At 39.7% G+C, this 18,881-nt stretch overlaps 1 protein-coding gene across 1 annotated transcript in view; it reads left to right on the forward strand.

Annotated features, from left to right (window-relative positions):
• Positions 1-18,881, forward strand: part of LOC150077643 (putative serine incorporator) — a 190,232-nt gene that overhangs the window by 100,609 nt on the left and 70,742 nt on the right. Inside the window, exon 8 of the mRNA XM_090384811.1 lies at positions 4,926-5,012. Coding sequence (XP_090240937.1) covers positions 4,926-5,012 — 87 coding nt within the window. The remainder of the gene's footprint in view (positions 1-4,925; positions 5,013-18,881) is intronic.

The following is an 18,881-nucleotide window of genomic DNA, read 5'->3' on the forward strand; positions in this document are numbered from 1 at the left end:
TGGCTACTCATTGGGTACTGCATGCAGGTCTGGAGGCCTGATTTTAGGAAAGATGTGGAGCTGCTGGAATGAGTACAGAGAAATTCCATGAGATTGGTTAGAGTGAACAAAGGGGTGCTCTTACTAAGAGAGGTTTAAGTTCTGCAAAGTGCAGCATCTGGAGACTAGCCAACTGCAAGGTGATTTGATTGAGGTGTATAAGACCTGAATGTTTTGAGCAAGCCCAATGCTGATGGGATTCTTTCTGTTGCTCAGATTAAACACCTGAGCGAGCATAAATGCAATTTGAGGAAAGACAGTTGTAGAATAGATGTACAGAATTTTGTCTTTAGCCAGTGAGTAGTTCATTGGTGAAACAAACTTCCATCTGTTGTTATTTAATTTGATAGGCTTAAATAAATTCAAGAAAGAACTGGACGAACTTTTGTAGTGAATGGGAAGTGTTGGGTGTTTTTTTTTTTTTTTTGCTGATGCTGTGTAAGTTTGCCTTTTTGCATCACATGCCTCTACTAATGAAATACTAATCAAATCAAAAATATTGCTTTCTATTTTTCCCTCAGTAATATGCTGCTATAGAAAACAGTCTTCCAGTAAATGAACAAAAGCCTTGGTACTGTGTGAGTGATCAAACTACCAGCTCTAGTCAATATCTGGAAAGTTAAAATCCTCCATCATAAGATGTGATTTACTCGTCCACTTTATATATCTGTACAGTTGCCTAGTATACTCATTGTGTCATTACGCACTTACCCCACACTGTCTCATTTTTTTATTTATTTATTATTTTTTTTTTATTCTAGTGCTGATTTCATACCAAACTGACTCAATATAAAGGTGCAAGAATATTTTCTGATGCTATCGAGGCAGTTAGATGGGTTGAAAAAGTGCTAGCTTGGTGGGGATTCACAGACTAAGAGATTAACAGTAGCCGCAGGCAGAGATGAAAGTGATCCTTGTGCTTCTTCTATTGGTATGAGCAGCAGCCTGGAAAACAAGGTGCTGGGGATTTCGAGGATACTAGGAATCATCATGGAACAAGTATAAGATATCAAAATTATTTTTTGCAACCAGAAACTCTCTTAATTATTTTGATATCATATACTTGTTAATTGGTCAGACAAGACTTGCCCTTAACAAACCCATGTGTCTGAACTAAGATAAGAGTAAGAAAGGTGCATGTATACTTCCATGTACAACAATGCTAGGAGTATAATAAATAAAGTTGATGAATTTGAGGTAGTGGTCTGGACATCAAAGGCAGTTATTGTTGGGATATCACAGACATGGTATCACACAGATATAAGGAATGCAGAATGGAAATTTCGGGAGTAGAATGTGTACAGAAAGGATAGAAATGGAGGAGGGCTCATGCTGTTAGTTAAGAAACATAAAATCTAAGTAACTGCATCCAGTTGACATGGGTGCACAGTACAGACCAGAGTTGACAAAGAGTGGGGCAGTTAATCAGATTGTCTTATAATGGGAAATTTTAAATTACCAGATATAGACTGGAACTTGTAGGTTGGTCATTCACACACTAGAAGAGCTTTTGTGGATTTATTCGATGATTGTTTTCGCAGCAGCATGTTCAAGAGGCAACCAGGGGAGTGGTACTCTTGATCTGATTATCAACAGTGATTATTCATTCATTAAGAATATGCAGATAAAGAAACCACCCACTAGATGGCAGTGATCAAAATGTACTGATGTGGGATTTACTCAAAAGATGTAACTACCATCAGTGGCAGAGAAGAAAAATGCGTGGGATTCATATAAACTAATGGATGACATGGACGCCTATGATAGATATAAGCTGATCTTTAACCAAGTCACAAAGGAGGTTAGGCAGGCAGAGGCAGATTACGAGAAATCATTGGTAAAGGAGAAAGGAGGCAAAGAAAAACAGCAAAGAGTTCTTTACATATGTAAACTCTAGAAGGAAGGGGATGAATCAGATTGGTCCACTGGATATCGATGGTTCAACTGTTGATGATCCTGCTCAGGTAGCTAACAAACTAAATGAGTATTTTGCGTCTACATTCACACATGAGGAGTTATTCAGGTAGGGGAATGCCAAAGGTGAATTAAACTCTGGCAGTGAGCTGGATGATTTTGTAATAACTGAGAGCAAAGTTGTGGCAGAATTGTCGAAGTTTATCATAAGAAAGTCACCTGGGGTGGATTGGATCTATCCAATTATATTCATGTAAGCAGCAAAGGAAGTAAGCATGCCTTTAGCCATGATTATGATAGCATCCTTGAACTCAATTTAGGTCATGGACTGGAGATGTGACACTTTTTCCCCACTTCAGAAATGGGTATCGAAAGGTGACACAAGTAATTTCAAACCTGTTAATTTAACTTCTGGTCCAGGGAAAATAATGGGGTCACTGGTTAAAAGAAGCACTGCAGGATCATCTAGACAAGGCTGCTGTTATAGTTAAGACTCAGCATGGGTTTGTTAAGGGAAAGTCTTGTCTGACCAGTTTGATTGAGTACTATGATGTCACAAAGGAACTGGTTGCAAAAAATAATTTTGATATCATATACTTGGATTTTAGGAAAGCTTTTGATACTGTTGCACGTGGAAGACTATGTACCAGTCGGAGCAGTATGGCATTAAGGGCAAGTTGCTCCTATGTTAAAGGGATGGTTGAGTGGGAGAAGACAGAGTGGTAATCAATGGACACTGTTATTAATGGACTAATGTGATTATTTGAGTCTTTGCAGATGATACAAAGGTTGGTAGTGTTGTGAACAAGAGTAAAGACGATATGTTACTGCAACAAAATCTAGAAAAGTTGAGCAGATGGGCTGAGAGGTGGCAACTGAAGTTGAACCTTAACAAATGTAAAGTGCTGTATATGGGAAGCAGTAACCCCAGAGTAACAAATCAACTGTGTAGTACTACACTGACAGTGATAGAAAATGAAAAGAACCTAGGGGGTAATTGTGCAGTTAGATATGAAGTTTTCTGAGCAGTACAGACAGTCTGCAATTGTAGCTCATGGGGGCTTGTCAATGATATATTGGAAGTTTGCTAGCAGGTATAAGGAGGTAATTGTCCCTTTGTATAAGACGATGGTCAAGCCACACCTTGAGTATTGCATTCCATTCTGTAAGCCTCATTTTAGGAAAGATATACAGCTGCTGGAATGAGTACCGTGAAGGGCAACAAGATTAGTAAGTGGAACAAAGGGTTGCTGTTACTAAGAAAGGCTTAAGTTCTGCAAATTGCAGCATCTGGAGACTAGCACCCACAAGGTGATCTTATTGAGTTGTATAAGGCCTTGAATGGATTGAGCAAGCCCAATGCTAATTGGATTCGGCGCCTACGTAGCCATGTGTCAAGGAGCAGCAGTGCATAGCACACACTTCTTGATTAGACCGGGGTTCGAGCCTGTCACCACCAAATACGGAGGATGTGGAAAGGTCAGGGAATGACCACCGCATATTCCCGGAGCAATATGGCCTTAGTTGCTAATGCTCCTAAAAACCAAATAACAACAATCGCTAATGGGATTCTTCCTCTTGCTCAGATTCCTCACCTGAGAGGGCATAAATTGAATTTGAGGAAAGACAGTTGTAGAATAGATGTGTGGAAATTTGACTTTAGCCAGCAGATGGTTGATTGCTGGAACCAATTTTCATCTGTCATTGTAAGTTGGCAGCTTAAATTAATTCAAGACTGAACTAGACATACTTTTGGATGAATGGATTGATGAAATGAGGAGGGTTTTTTTTTTTTTTTTTTTTGGCTGATGCTATATTAACTTACTTTCTTGCATCATATGCCTATGCTAATATTGCACTGGCCACCCATTTCAACCGAATGTGCTGGCTTACATTTTATATGCTTCCTAACTAAGAGCATATAACTCGTTCTCCTCCTGTACACATTGTTCTTCTTGTATTCAAATTCTGCATCCCTTATATCTGTCTAAGTGACACAATATCTCCAATATCCCTACAATGTCTGTGTTTGATGGCTTAAACATACTTCAAATTCATTACATTTATTGTCAGTTCATTTTCTGGTTGGCCTGATAAATTTGCTAGTTTATCAAGACTGACATAAATTATTTTTCTTCTTGATGGGAGTCCATATTTGCCAATTAAGTTTGTCACATTTTGTTTGCTGTGAAGAGTTTGAGTTTTCATGTATTCCCTGATTTTCATCCAGTAGCATATATAAAATTAGAGTGTATCACTACTTAGGTCAAACAATTTAAAAAAGCTACTGCTGTTATATGATTATAATACTTTAATGTTACATAGAAAATATAAAACATTGGTAAGAAATATACAGAACCACCCACAGGATAAGCCTTTTTAAATAGAAAATAGATAATGATCACTGCCATGCACAGACTTTCCTTCCAGAGAGTGTCAGCCTGATAATTAATATTTTTAATTAATATTTAATTAATTAATTAAATTTTAATTTTTAATTAATTAATAATTAATATTTTTAATTAATAGTTTTCATTAAAAAAATAGGTACAAAAAAAAAGCAATGGTACAAAATATATCCTACATGATAATTAAATAACTTTTAAGTAACTTAAATAACTGAGAAAGTAATGAAAGAGAATAACTCCAGAAATAACTACAAATTTCCTGACACTGTCACAAAAAACTTAAAATTGAATACAGTGCCTTTCATAAAGGTTATTTCAACAGGTATCTGCTTCTCAAAAAAAGTCAGAAATTGTGTGCATTTTCAGTTTGAAAAAAAAATTTAATTCTCTAAGGAAAGTTTATGTGGTATTTGAACAACTCTTTTGGCATCACTACTCAAAAGAACAATTAAGTAAATATACAAAGAAGCAAAGAGATCATTTTAATTTGATTTAAATTATTGAATAAAGCAGAATATATGTGAATGTGTAAATCATAACTGCAATTTGTTGTTCTTAATTTAGCACAACCCCGGTCAGGTCTTCTTCAGTCATCTGTTGTTGCTTTGTATATTACATACCTTACCTGGGCTGCAATGAATAATTCTACAAGTAAGTATATTGTCAGGCATGGAAAAGTAATGTTATATATTTATAATTAATTATTTTCTCTTGCTGTAATATGGAAGCAAAATATATAAAATATACATTCAAATACTTGTTATCAAAATATATGAAGTTCTCTGAGCATTGCAGACAACTACCAGGACAGCCCATGGGATTTTGTCAATGATATACAGGAATTTTGCTAACAGAGATAAGGAGGTGATTATCCCAACTTGTAAGGCAATGGTTAGAGTGTGTCTTACATACTGCATTCAGGTCGAAAGATCTCATTTTAGGAAGTGAAACCATATCATTATGTTTAAATAATTCTGTATTTGCAATTATATCTGTGACAGCTATGGATTCAGTATTTAGTCCACAGATCACCAGTTTAGTTATAGAAACTTTTGAACATGATGTCCTCCCCAAGTTCCCCCTTTCATATTACCAATTACATTGTGGAAAAGATATACTGATGATATATTCACCCTTCTCTCATAGGATTGTGTGGGGGGGGGGGACAAATCCTTTTTAACTTATCTCAATGGATGTTCCAGTTTTCTAAAATTTACAATAAAGATTGAGAATGCCCTGGCTTTCCTTGGTAAACAGGATAGGCTTCATCATCAGTATGTTATTTGGGGGTCAGTGTACTAATTGCAGGTTGTTCGTGCTTCTTCACACCACAATGGTACAATTTACACACTCATGGACTGGCCATGGTCACACTATCAATCAGAAACAAACAGATATGAACAAATTGCTAGATGTAATAGGACCAAGGTATGTCTACCAGGGGCAAAAGTTGATGATGTAGAGCAGATATCATCTTTTAAGGGCACAAAAGGTGATATTGTTGTACACGTTGGCACTAATTACATTAAGTGTAGGAAATCTGTGGATTTAAGTACATGTCAAATGTTTAAAAAAACATTGCAAGTTAGGGTTAAACTTGAAAGTATCTACTATCCTGCCCAGACAAATAAGAGTATATGATGAGAGACTTGTCAATCAATTTGGACCTGGACATGTGATGCAAGAAAGCAAGCTTATGCAGCATCAACCAAAAAAAAAAACATCCCATTTCACCCATTAATTCACTCTAATTGCCTTATCTCAACCTTAAATTTATTTAAGCTATCAACTTCCACAAGAGATGGAAGTCTGTTCCAGTAATCAACTACCCGCTAACTAAAGGCAAATTTTCACACATCTATTCTACTACTGTCTTTCCTCAATTTGTATCAATGCCCCAACAGTTTTGTAATCTGAGCAAGAGTAATTTTCACATCAGCATTGAGCTTGCTCAACCCATTCAAGGACTTGTACACCTCAATCAGAGCACCTCGCAGATGCCTAGTCTCCAGGAGCTGCAATTTGCAAAACTTACGCCTTTCTTTGTAAGAGCATCCCTTTGTTCCCCTCACTAATCTTGTTGCCCTTCTTTGTACTCATTCTAGCAACTCTACATCCTTCCTAAAATGAGACCTCCAGACCTTCACACCTTGAGTACCTGTACACAGTACTCAAGGTGTGGCCTGACCATTGCCTTGTACAATGGGATAATCACCTCTTTGTTTCTGTTAGCAAAATTCCTAGATATCATTGAAAAGACTCCATGACCTGCTCAGCAAAGTTCATATCTGACTGCACAATAACTACCAGGTCTTTTTCATTCTCCACTTCCCTAAGTGTAATACCACACAGTTGGTATGTTTCTCTTGGGTTACTGCTACCCATATGCAGTACTTTGCATTTGTCAATGTTAAACTTCACTTGACAATTCTAAGCCCATTTCTCCACCCTATCTAGATCCTATTGCAGTAGCATACTGTCTTTACTGTCATTAATAACCCTGCCAATCTTTGTATCATCTGCAAAATTCAACATTAAGCCTGATGTACCTTCATCAATATCATTAATGAATACACAAAACAACAATGGGCCCAGCACCGAACCCCCTGGGAAACTCCACTAATAACATTAGTCCACGAAGAGCAGTGTCCATTAATTATCACTTTCTGTCGTCTCCCACTGAACCATCCCTTTATCCACTGTAGCAACTTCCTTTAATGCCATACCGCTCCAATTTGTATAGCAGTCTTCCATGTGCAACAGTATCAAAAGCTTTCCTGAAAATCAAGTATATGATATCAAAATTATTTTTTGCATTCAGTTCCTTTGTGACCATATCATAGTATCCAGTCAGATTTCTCAGACAAGACTTTCTCTTAACAAACCCATGCTGTGTATGAATTAATGCTGCAGTCTTGTCTAATTGGATTGTGCAGAGAAATATTGAGCCAGTAAATCTGAATGTCTAATAATGGGGGGATTTTAACTTTCCAGATATTGATTGGAACTTGTGAGTTGGTCACTCACACACTAGCAAGGCTTTTGTGGATTTATTGAATGATTGTTTTCTATAGCAGCATGTTAGAGTGGCAACCAGATGCAGAAACACCCTTGATCTCATTATAAAGCATCTCAGATAAAGCATCCACTAGGTGGCAGTGATCACAGTGTCATGATGTGGGATTTACTCAAAGCGGTACCTACACAGGTGTGCAAAACTTAAGGACCAGTCAGTTTTTCACCTGTAGCTTCTAATAATGGAGGGGCCCAGATATGGGAAAAGCATACCAAAGGAACCTCGTGAGGTACAGAAATGAAGAAGGAAACACTGACACAACAATGGAAACAAAATGGTCCAGAGGTACTTTATTCAAAAATGGCAACATAGCACTGACTGCCGTGATACAGACACATCACTGCCAAACATGGAACATAAGAACCCATGGACTGGAGATGTGCAAATGTGACCCCAGTTCACAAAGGAGGATCAAAGGCTGACACAAGTAATTATAGACCTGTGAGTTTAACTTCTGTTCCCGGAAAATTAATGGAGGCACTGGTTAAAGAAGCACTGCAGGATCATCTAGACAAGACTTCAGTTATAGCTCAGACACAGCATGGTTTTGTTAAGGGGAAGTCTTGCCTGACCAATTTGATTGGATACTATGATGCAGTCACAAAAGAACTGGATGCAGGGAATAACTTTGATATTATATACTTGGATCTTAGAAAGGCTTTTGATACTGTTGCACATGGAAGACTGCTGCACAAATTGGAGCAGTGTGGCATTGGAGGCAAATTGCTGCTATGGATAAAGGGGGGGGTTGACGGGGAGAAGACAGAGAGTGGTAATCAATGGACACTGCTCATCGTGGACTAATGTTATTAGTGGAGTCCCTCAGGGTTCAGTATTGGGTCCTTTATTGTTTTCTGTATTTATAAATGATATTGATGATGGTATATCAAGCTTAATGTCCAAATTTGCAGACGATACGAAGGTTGGCAGGGTTGTCAAGGACACTACTGACACTATGCTGCTGCAACAGGATCTGGAAAGGTTGAGCAGATGGGCTGAGAGGTGGCAAATGAAGTTTAACATTGACAAATGTAAAGTACTACATATGGGAAACAGCAACCCCAGAGCAACGTATCAACTCTGTGGTACTAAACTGACAGTGCTAGAGAATGAAAGGGACCTGGGGGTGGTTGTGCAGGCAGATATGAAGTTCTCTGAGCAGTGCAGACAGGCTGCAAGAGTAGCTCATGGTGTATTGTCAATGATATATAGGAATTTTTCTAGCAGGGATAAGGAGGTGATTATTCCCTTGTATAAGGCAATGGTCAGGCCACACCTAGAGTACTGTATACAGGCCTGGAGACCTCATTTCAAGAAGGATGTAGAGCTGCTGGAACAAGTACAGAGAAGGGCAACAAGATTAGTGAATGGAACAAAGGGGTGCTCTTATGAAGAAAGGCTTAAGTTTTGCGAATTACAGTGTCTGGAGACTAGGCAGCAGCGAGGTGATCTGATAGAGGTGTACAAAGCCTTGAATGGTTTGAGCATGCTCAATGCTGATAGGATTCTTCCTCTTGCTCAGAATAATCACCTGAGAGGGTATAAATTCAAATTGAGGAAAGACAGATGTAGGATAGATGTGCGGAAATTTGCCTTTAGCCAGCGGGTGGTTGGTAGGTGGAACAGACTTTCATCCCTTGTTGTGGAAGTTGATAGCCTAAATAAGTTTAAGGCTCGGCTGGACAGGTATTTCGAACGAACAGAGGGGTGAAGTGGAAGTGGTTATTTTTTATTTATTTATTTTACTTTAATTTTTTTTGTCTGATACTGCATAAGCTTGCTTTCTTGCATCAAATGCCTCTACTAATGCTAATGCTAAGGAAGAGGTGGTCCACAGTAGGAGATGTGGCCACCCCTAATGTCGATGCAGGATTTTCACCACCTGTCCGTACTTAGAACAATGTTGTTGATAAGTTCTTGCAGTAACATCATCCATTCCTCTGTCAGTGCCATCTTCAGCTGGTGAGCATTTTCTGGTGGTTGTGGATGTGCCGCTAGTCATCTCCTCAGAGCGTCTCATATGTGTTCGATCGGATTTAGATCGGGGGAAAGGGCATGCCAATCCATATGAACAATGTCATTAGTTTCCAAAAGCATATCAACAGCTGCAGTGCGATGGGGTGTTACCGTTATCATCCATAAACATGAACTCAGGGCCAATGGCACCTCGGAACAGATGCACATGGGGAAGGATTACCTCAATGTAGTAGTGTGCAACGGTTACAGTATCGGATTAGCATTAGCATTAGTAGAGGCATATGATGCAAGAAAGCAAGCTTATGCAGCATCAGCCAAAAAAAAAAAACCCTTCCACTTCACCCCTCCATTTGTTCGAAATACCTTTTTTTTTTTTTTTTTTTTTTTTTATGAAACCCCAAACATGAAAGGTATCGAAACCTATAGTACTTAGTACCATGCATGGGTTTAAGGAGAAGTATGGGGCAAGGGGATGCCGGAAACTTTGCTCTAGACACTAAACATGGGTTTCACCACTTCAAGCCTCCAATAAGCAAAGTGGTGGTATTTCACCGGTTGATGAAAGTCATCTACCACCATTGACCTGTCCAGCTGAGCCTTAAATTTATTTAGGCTATCAACTTCCACAACAAGGAATGGAAGTCTGTTCCACCAACCAACTACCCGCTGGCTAAAGGCAAATTTCTGCACATCTATCCTACATCTGTCTTTCCTCAATATGAATTTAGGCAATCTCAGGTGATTATTCTGACCAAGAGGCAGTATCCCATCAGCATTGAGCATGCTCAAACCATTCAAGATTTTGTACACCTCTATCAGATCACCTCGCCGGTGCCTAGTCTCCAGGCACTGTAATTTGCAAAACTTAAGCCTTTCTTCTTAAGAGCAACCCTTCGTTCCGTTCACTAACCTTGTTGCCCTTCTCTGTACTCGTTCCAGCAGCTCTACATCCTTCCTGAAATGACGCCTCCAGACCTGTATACAGTACTCAAGGTGAGGCCTGACCATTGCCTTATACAAGGGAATAATCACCTCCCTATCCCTGCTAGAAAAATTCCTGTATATCATAAAATAGAATCATGACTCAGACCAGAGCAGCAAAGCAAAAGGCTCAAGCTAATGGAAGTGCTATGGCTCAGAGCAGAACTGAGGGGGGGAAGTTGTCCTCTGATTCACAGCCTTATAAAATGCACTGTTTGCTTGATGTTTGCAGAGCAATCGGGTACGGGACATGATATTGCCAAGGGGGGATGTCTTTGTGTGTGCGCGATGCAAGGAGTTTATCGATATCAGGCAACAACTCGGCGTTCTTGTGGGCCTATATGACAGCTTGAAGGACAGGGTGGATGCCCTCGAAGAAACTAAATTGAGGGGCCCATCAAGCTCTCAGCTGCCCACATCAACGCCAGAGCTTGCACTTGGGCATCGCGTGACACAGAGACAACCCCAAGGCAGAATGCGCTGGTCCCACAGGAACTAGTAGTTGTTGGTGACTCTATTGTCAGGGAAACAGGGAACATGCTTTGTAAAAAAGAATGGTGGAACAGGACCAGGGTATGTCTGCCAGGGGCAAAGGTTGATGACGTTGTAGAGCATATATCATCTTTTAAGGGCACAAAAGGTGATATAGTTGTACACGTTGGCATAATAATATTAAGAGTAAGAGACCGGGAGAATTACTTAGCAAGTACAGATCACTGCTGAACAAAAGCCGAGAATTAGGGTTGAATTTGAAAGTGTCTGCAATTCTGCCCAGACACGATAGGAGGGAGTATATGATGAGAGCCTTGTCGATCAATTCGGCCCTAGAAAGATTGCGCAAGGCTCAAGGGGTAGAATTTTTTTCAGCCTGGACTGTACTTGTTAACAGGAGAGATTGCTTCTACAGGGATGGGATACACTTAAATAGAAAGGGTGCAAGAATATTTGCTGATGCTATCGAGGCAGTGTTAGGTGGGTCGGAAAACTGCTAGCTTGGAGGGAGACAAAGACCAATAGATTGACAGTAGCCACTGGCAGAGGTGAAAGAGATTCTTGCACTGCTTCTATTAGAATGAGCAGAAGCCTGAAAAACAAGATGCATGGTATTTCAGAGCCTGCTGCGAGCCATTGCGGTACAAGTAAACACATGGGTTGTGTTAGGGTAGCTATGAATAGAAACAGGTGCAGGTATACTTGCGTGTACACCAATGCTAGGAGTTTAGTAAATAAATTTGATGAATTTGAGGTATTGCTCAAAACATCAAAGGCAGATATTGTTGGGATATCAGAGACATGGTGTCACACAGATATAAAGGGATGCAGAACTGCAATTTGGGGAGTACAACGTCTACAGAAAGGATAGACAGGATAGGAAGGGGGGAGGGGTTATGCTATTAGTTAAGAAACACATAAAAACCAAGGAAGTGAAGCCAGTCGACATCGCCGGGCAGTGCAGTGTTGTCAGTTTCGTGTGACATAAGCATTGGGAGATCAAAATTGAGAGTAGGAGTGTGCTATAGGCCTAATGATTCTAATGATGAGTATAATAAGGAACTGTACAGGGAAATAGAGTGGGCCAGTAAATCAGAGAGTCTTATAATGGGGGATTTTAATTTCCCAGATATTGACTGGAATTTGGGGACTGGTTACTCAGACACTAGCAGGGCTTTTGTGGATTTATTGGATGATTGTTTTCTACATCAGCATGTTCGGGAGGCAACTAGAGGGAGTAATAATCTTGATATGATTATCAGCAGTGATTCTCCATGCATTAAGAATATGCAGATAAATGAACCACTAGGTGGCAGTGATCACAGTGTGCTGAAGTGGGATTTACTCAAAGAGGTAACTACCATTAGGGGTAAAGGGAAGGGTTATTGCTTCCGTAAAGGCGACTACGATGGACTGAGACAGTATTTAAATTCTATACAGTGGGACCAACTGATGATGTTACCAACAGCAAATTCAAAATGGGAAGCATTCAAAGAACTTATTTTGGAAGCTACAAGGCTTTACATACCAACTAAGAAATATTGTTCAAGGTTTAGGCCAAAATGGATGTCAGATGAACTAATGAGGCATATGGCAGAGAAGAAAAATGCATGGGATACTTACAAATTAACACATGACACAGAAGCCTGTGATAGATACAAGTTGATATGCAACCAAGTTACAAAGGAGGTTAGGCAGGCGAAGGCAGATTACAAGAAATCTTTGGCAAGGGATGCAAAGAAAAACAGCAAAGAGTTCTTTACTTATGTAAACTCTAGAAGGAAGGGGATGAATCAGATTGGTCCACTTGATATTGATGGGTCAACTGTTGATGCTCCTGCTCAGGTAGCTAACAAACTAAATGAATATTTTGCATCGACATTCACACATGAGGAGTTATTCAGCGAGGGGAATGCCAGAGGTGTATTCAACTCTAGCAGTAAGCTACAGAATCTTGAAATAACTGGGAGTAAAGTGGAGGAGAAACTGTTGAAGATAAACACAAGAAAGGCACCCGGGGTGGATGGGATCTATCCAGTTATATTAAAGGAGGCAGCAAAGGAAGTAAGCAAACCCTTAGCCATAATTATGAGAGCTTCCTTGGATTCAGGGGAGGTACCCATAGACTGGAAATGTGCAAATGTGACCCCAATTCACAAAGGAGGATCAAAGGCTGACACAAGTAATTATAGACCTGTGAGCTTAACTTCTGTTCCAGGAAAATTAATGGAGGCACTGGTTAAAGAAGAACTGCAGGATCATTTAGACAAGACTTCAGTTATAGCTCAGACACAGCATGGTTTTGTTAAGGGGAAGTCTTGCCTGACCAACTTGATTGGATACTATGATGCAGTCACAAAAGAACTGGATGCAGGGAATAACTTTGATATTATATACTTGGATCTTAGAAAGGCTTTTGATACTGTTGCACATGGAAGACTGCTACACAAATTGGAGCAGTGTGACATTGGAGGCAAATTGCTGCTATGGATAAAGGGGTGGTTGAGGGGGAGAAGACAGAGAGTGGTAATCAATGGACACTGCTCATCGAGGACTAATGTTATTAGTGGAGTCCCTCAGGGCTCGGTGTTGGGTCCATTATTGTTTTCTGTATTTATAAATGATATTGATGATGGTATATCAGGCTTAATGTCCAAGTTTGCAGACGATACAAAGGTTGGCAGGGTTGTCAAGGACACTACTGACACTGTGCTGCTGCAACAGGATCTGGAAAGGTTTAGCAGATGGGCTGAGAGGTGGCAAATGAAGTTTAACATTGACAAATGTAAAGTACTACACATGGGAAACAGCAACCCCAGAGCAACGTATCAACTCTGTGGTACTACACTGACAGTGGTAGAGAATGAAAGGGACTTGGGGGTGGTTGTGCAGGCAGACATGAAGTTCTCTGAGCAGTGCAGACGGGCTGCAAGAGTAGCTCATGGAGTATTGTCAATGATATACAGGAATTTTTCCAGCAGGGATAAGGAGGTGATTATTCCATTGTATAAGGCAATGGTCAAGCCACACCTAGAGTACTGTATACAGGTCTGGAGGCCTCATTTCAAGAAGGATGTAGAGCTGCTGGAACGAGTACAGAGAAAGGCAACAAGATTAGTGAATGGAACAAAGGGGTGCTCTTACGAAGAAAGGCTTAAGTTTTGCAAATTACAGTGTCTGGAGACTAGGCACCAGCGAGGTGATCTGATAGAGGTGTATAAAGCCTTGAATGGTTTAAGCATGCTCAATGCTGATGGGATTCTACCTCTAGCTCAGAAAAATCACCTGAGAGGGCATAAATTCAAATTGAGGAAAGACAGATGTAGGATATACGTGCGGAAATTTGCCTTTAGCCAGCGGGTGGTTGGTTGGTGGAACAGACTTCCATCCCTTGTGGTGGAGGTTGATAGCCTAAATAAGTTTAAGGCTCAGCTGGACAGGTATTTTGAATGAACAGAGGGGTGAAGTGGTAGTGGGTTTTTTTTTTTTTTTTGGCTGATGCTGCATAAGCTTGCTTTCTTCCATCAAATGCCTCTACTAATGCTAATGCTAATCATTGATAAGACACCATGAGCTACTCTTGCAGCCCATCTGCACTGCTCAGAGAACTTCATATCTGCCTGCACAAAAACCCCCAGGTCCTTTTCATTCTCTACCACTCTCAGTTTAGTACCACAGAGTTGATACATTGCTCTGGGGTTGCTGTTTCCCATATGTAGTACTTTACATTTGTCAATGTTAAACTTCATTTGCCACCTCTCAGCCCATCTGCTCAACCTTTCCAGATCCTGTTGCAGTAGCATAGCATCAGTAGCATCCTTAACAACCCTGCCAACCTTTGTATTTTCTGCAAACTTGGACATTAAGCTTGATATTGATAACTCATCATCAATATTATTTATAAATACAGAAAACAAAAAATGGACCAAACACTGAACCCTGAGGGACTCCACTAATAACATTAGTCTACATTGAGCAGTGTCCATTAATAACCACTCTCTGTCTTCTCCCACTCAACTATCCCTTTATCCATAGCAACAATTTGCCACCAATGCCACACTGCTCCAATTTGTGCAACAGTCTTCCATGTGCAACAGTATCAAAAGCCTTTCTAAGATCCAAATATATAATATCAAGGTTATTCCCTGCATCCAATTCTTTTGTGACTACATCATAGTATCCCATCAAATTGGTCAGGCAAGACCTTCCCTTAACAAAACCATGCTGTGTCTAGCTATAACTGAATTCTTGTCAAGATGATCCTGCAATGCTTCTTTAACCAGTGCTTCCATTAATTTTCCTGGAACAGGAGTTAAACTCACAGGTTTATAATTACTTGTGTCAGCCTTTGATCCTCCTTTGTGAATTGGGGTTACATTTGCACATCTCCAGTCTGTGGATACCTCCCCTGAGTCCAAGGAAGCTCTCATAATTATGGTTAACAGATTGCTTACTTCCTTTGCTGCCTCCTTTAATATAACTGGATAGATCCCATCCACCCCAGGTGCCTTTCTTGTATTTATCTTCAACAATTTCTCCTCCACTTTACTCTCAATTATTACAAGATCATCTAGCTCACTACCAGTGTTTACTTCATCTATGGCATTCCCCTTCCTGAATAACTCCTCATGTGTGAATGTAGATGCAAGATATTGATTTAGTTTGTTAGCTACGTCAGCAGTATCATGAACAGTTGAACCATCGATATCAAGTGGACAAATCTGATTCATTCCCTTCCTTCTCGAGTTTACATAAGTAAAGAACTCCTTGCTGTTTTTCTTTGCATCCCTTGCCAAAGATTTCTCGTAATATGCCTTCGCCTGTAGCACTGTATCACACCAATTGAATGTCTGTAACAATCGTGCTCACCATTCGGAGGCGCCTCCGTAGCCAGGTGGGAAGGAGCAGCAGTGCATAGCACACTCTTCTTGATTAGACCGGGGTTCGAGCCCGTCACCACCAAATATGGAGGATGCGGAAAGGCCAGGGAATGACCACCGCATATCCCGGAGCAATATGGCCTTAGTTGCTAATGCTCCTAAAAACCAAATAACAAACAAGCTCACCATTCGGTAATTTGCACATAACTGCTTAACTGCTGTTTTTATCTGTTTGTGAGTCCTCTCATCATGATCCAAATTTTTGCATGTGCACCAGCTTTCTACCGAACGGCCACAGTTATGCAAATTGCCACAGTCTGTTTCGTGTGATTTTGTGGTTCTAACCTTTAGAAATAGTGTTGGTCTCTAAGTTTTGCACACCAGTGTACCATCAGGGGTAAAGGGAAGGGTTTTTGCTTTCATAAAGGTGACTATAGTAGTCTCAGACAGTTTTTAAATTCTATACAGTGGGATCAACTGATGATATTATCAACGGTGAATTCTGAATGGGAAGCCTTCAGGGACTTAATCTTGGTGGCTACTAGGCTTTTCATACCAACTAAGAAATATTGGCAAGGTTTAAGCCTAAATGGATGTCAGATGAAGTAATGTTCGTGGCAGCAAAGAAAAATGCTGGGATGCATGTAAATTACCAGGCGACACAGAAGCCTATAGCAAATATAAGCTCATCTGTAATCAGTTCACAAAGGAGGTTAGGCAAGTGAAGGCAGATTACAAGAAATCTTTGGCAAAAGATGCAAAGAAAAACAACAAAGAATTCTTTACTTATGGAAACTCTCGAAGGAAAGGGATTTAGATTAGTCCACTTAACATAGATGGTTTGACTATTGATGATCCTGCTCAAGTAGCTGATAAACTGAATGAGTATTTTGCATCTACATTCACACATGAGGAGTTATTCAAGGAAGGGAATGCCAGAAGTTTATCAAACTCTCACATGGAGCTAAGTGATTTTGTATTAACTGAGAGCAAAGTGGAGGAGAAATTGTTGAACTTAAACATAAGGAAAAAGCACCTGGAGAGGATGGGATCTATCCACTTATATTAAAGGAGGCAGAAAGGAAGTAAGCAAACCCTTGGCCATAATTATGGGATCTTTGTTGGAGTCAGGGGAGGTCTCCTAGGACTGTCATAACAGTAGTAGTAATGGGAGTGTTTGCTACTACCACCAAGATCTGCACCAGTGGTGGCTTATGCCTGGCATCTTCCATGCACGGTTCTGCGACCCTCCTACTCAGTATGCTGCTGCAACAGGATCTGGAAAGTTGGGCAGATGGGCGGAAAAGTGGCAAGTGAAATTTAACATTGACAAATACAAAGTAGTGCATATTGGTTGTAGTAACCCCAGATAAATGTACCAACTGGTTGGAGTTACACTCACGGTAGTGGAGAATGAAATAGAGCTTGGGGTAATTGTGAAGTCAGATATGAAGATTTCTGAGCAGTGCAGACAGGCTACCAGAGTAGGTAATGGGGGTCTTGTCAATGATATACAGTAATTTTGGTAGCAGGGATAACGAAATGATTATCCTCTTGTATAAGACAATGGTCAGGCCACACCTTGAGTATTGTCTACAGATCTGGAAGCCTCGTTTTAGGAAGGATGTAGAGTTGCTAGAATGAACAAAGAGAAAGGCAACAATATTGGTGAGAAGAACAGAGGGGTGCTCTTAAGAAGAAAGGCTTAAGTTCTGGAGACTCGTCACCTGCAAGGTGATCTGATTGAGGTATATAAGGCCTTGAATGGATTGAGCATGCTCAATGCTGATGGGATTCTTCCTCTTGTTCAGATGACAAACCTGAGCGGGCATAAACTGAAATTTAGAAAAGACAGATGTTGAATAGATGTGCAGAAATTTGCAATAGATGTGCAGAAATTTGCCATTTGCCAACAACAGGTCATTGATTGCTGGAACAAACTTCCATGTCATTGTGGAAGTTGATAGCTTAAATGAATTCAAGGAAGAAATGAACAAACTTTTGGAGTGAATAGATGGGTGAAATGGGAAGTGTTTTTTTTTTTTTTTTTTTGCTGATGCTATATTAGCTTGCTTTCTTGCATCATATGCCTTTACTAATGCTAAATAAAAAGAGTTAGAATGACCCATTAGACACGAGATTTTCCTAAAGAAAAGTTAAATTACTGGTTATTGCTTTTAAACACAGAAAACACAACATTCGCACACACACCCCAATTGTGGACTCCAAACTGAGCTTTCAGTATGGCTTGCATATGCCTTCTATCCAGGGGTATCTCTCGGTATTGCTAGGATTTTGCAATACACTGTGCTGGTTCCTGGTAAGAAACTACAAACTGTATCTCCCCTTTTAAAAAATCCCTGTGCTAGTTATATAAAGGGGTGGGGTATTTTATAGTACACATCAGTAGTGCTGCATAAGTTAGATGTACATCAGCCCCAACCTCCTCTCAGCTTTCCCCTCTTCCTTTGAGTAATTCATGGGTGATTTGCGATTGCACTAACTTCGGGACTGTCAGAAAATACTTCTTTCCTTTCCTTCATTTCTATTCTCTGTAATGGTTCTACAGTTTTTTTTTTTTTTTTTGTTTGTTTGTTTTTTTTTCCTCTTGTGTATGCAAGGAAGCTCACTGCCTCCTTGCAAATTTTGCAGTTAATAAAGACAACCTATGGATGCTGAAAGGTTGTATGTTTTTAAATTTTTATTTCATTATGTTTTTAATGAAATAAATGGAAAATTTAACTTTTAATTCAGTATATTTTAAACATTTTACTGTAATATTTTATTGTCAATTAATGCAAAGTTATATAGATTATATTTGTATATTTAAAAAAAAAATATATATATATATATTCTTGCCCTGCTTGGGAATCTCTGCTTTTCCAACCAGGGTAAGAAGAAATATTTCATAAATTTCCTTCCTCCTTCCAGAACAAGTTAAAATAAACAGATTTGAGATAAAATAAAATATGCTTCAAACCTAGATTAGTGGTGATTTTGTCCATATTTCATTAAAGTGCTTCATAAAACAACTCATGGCCCACACATTGGGAAACTGTCCTGTGGGCAGTATAGTGCCTAGCTCACCTTGTGCTTATGCCGAATAATATATGC

Source organism: Mastigoproctus giganteus, chromosome 11, assembly GCF_048544385.1.
Source record: "Mastigoproctus giganteus isolate SK-2022 chromosome 11, ASM4854438v1, whole genome shotgun sequence".
NCBI lineage: Eukaryota > Metazoa > Arthropoda > Arachnida > Uropygi > Thelyphonidae > Mastigoproctus > Mastigoproctus giganteus.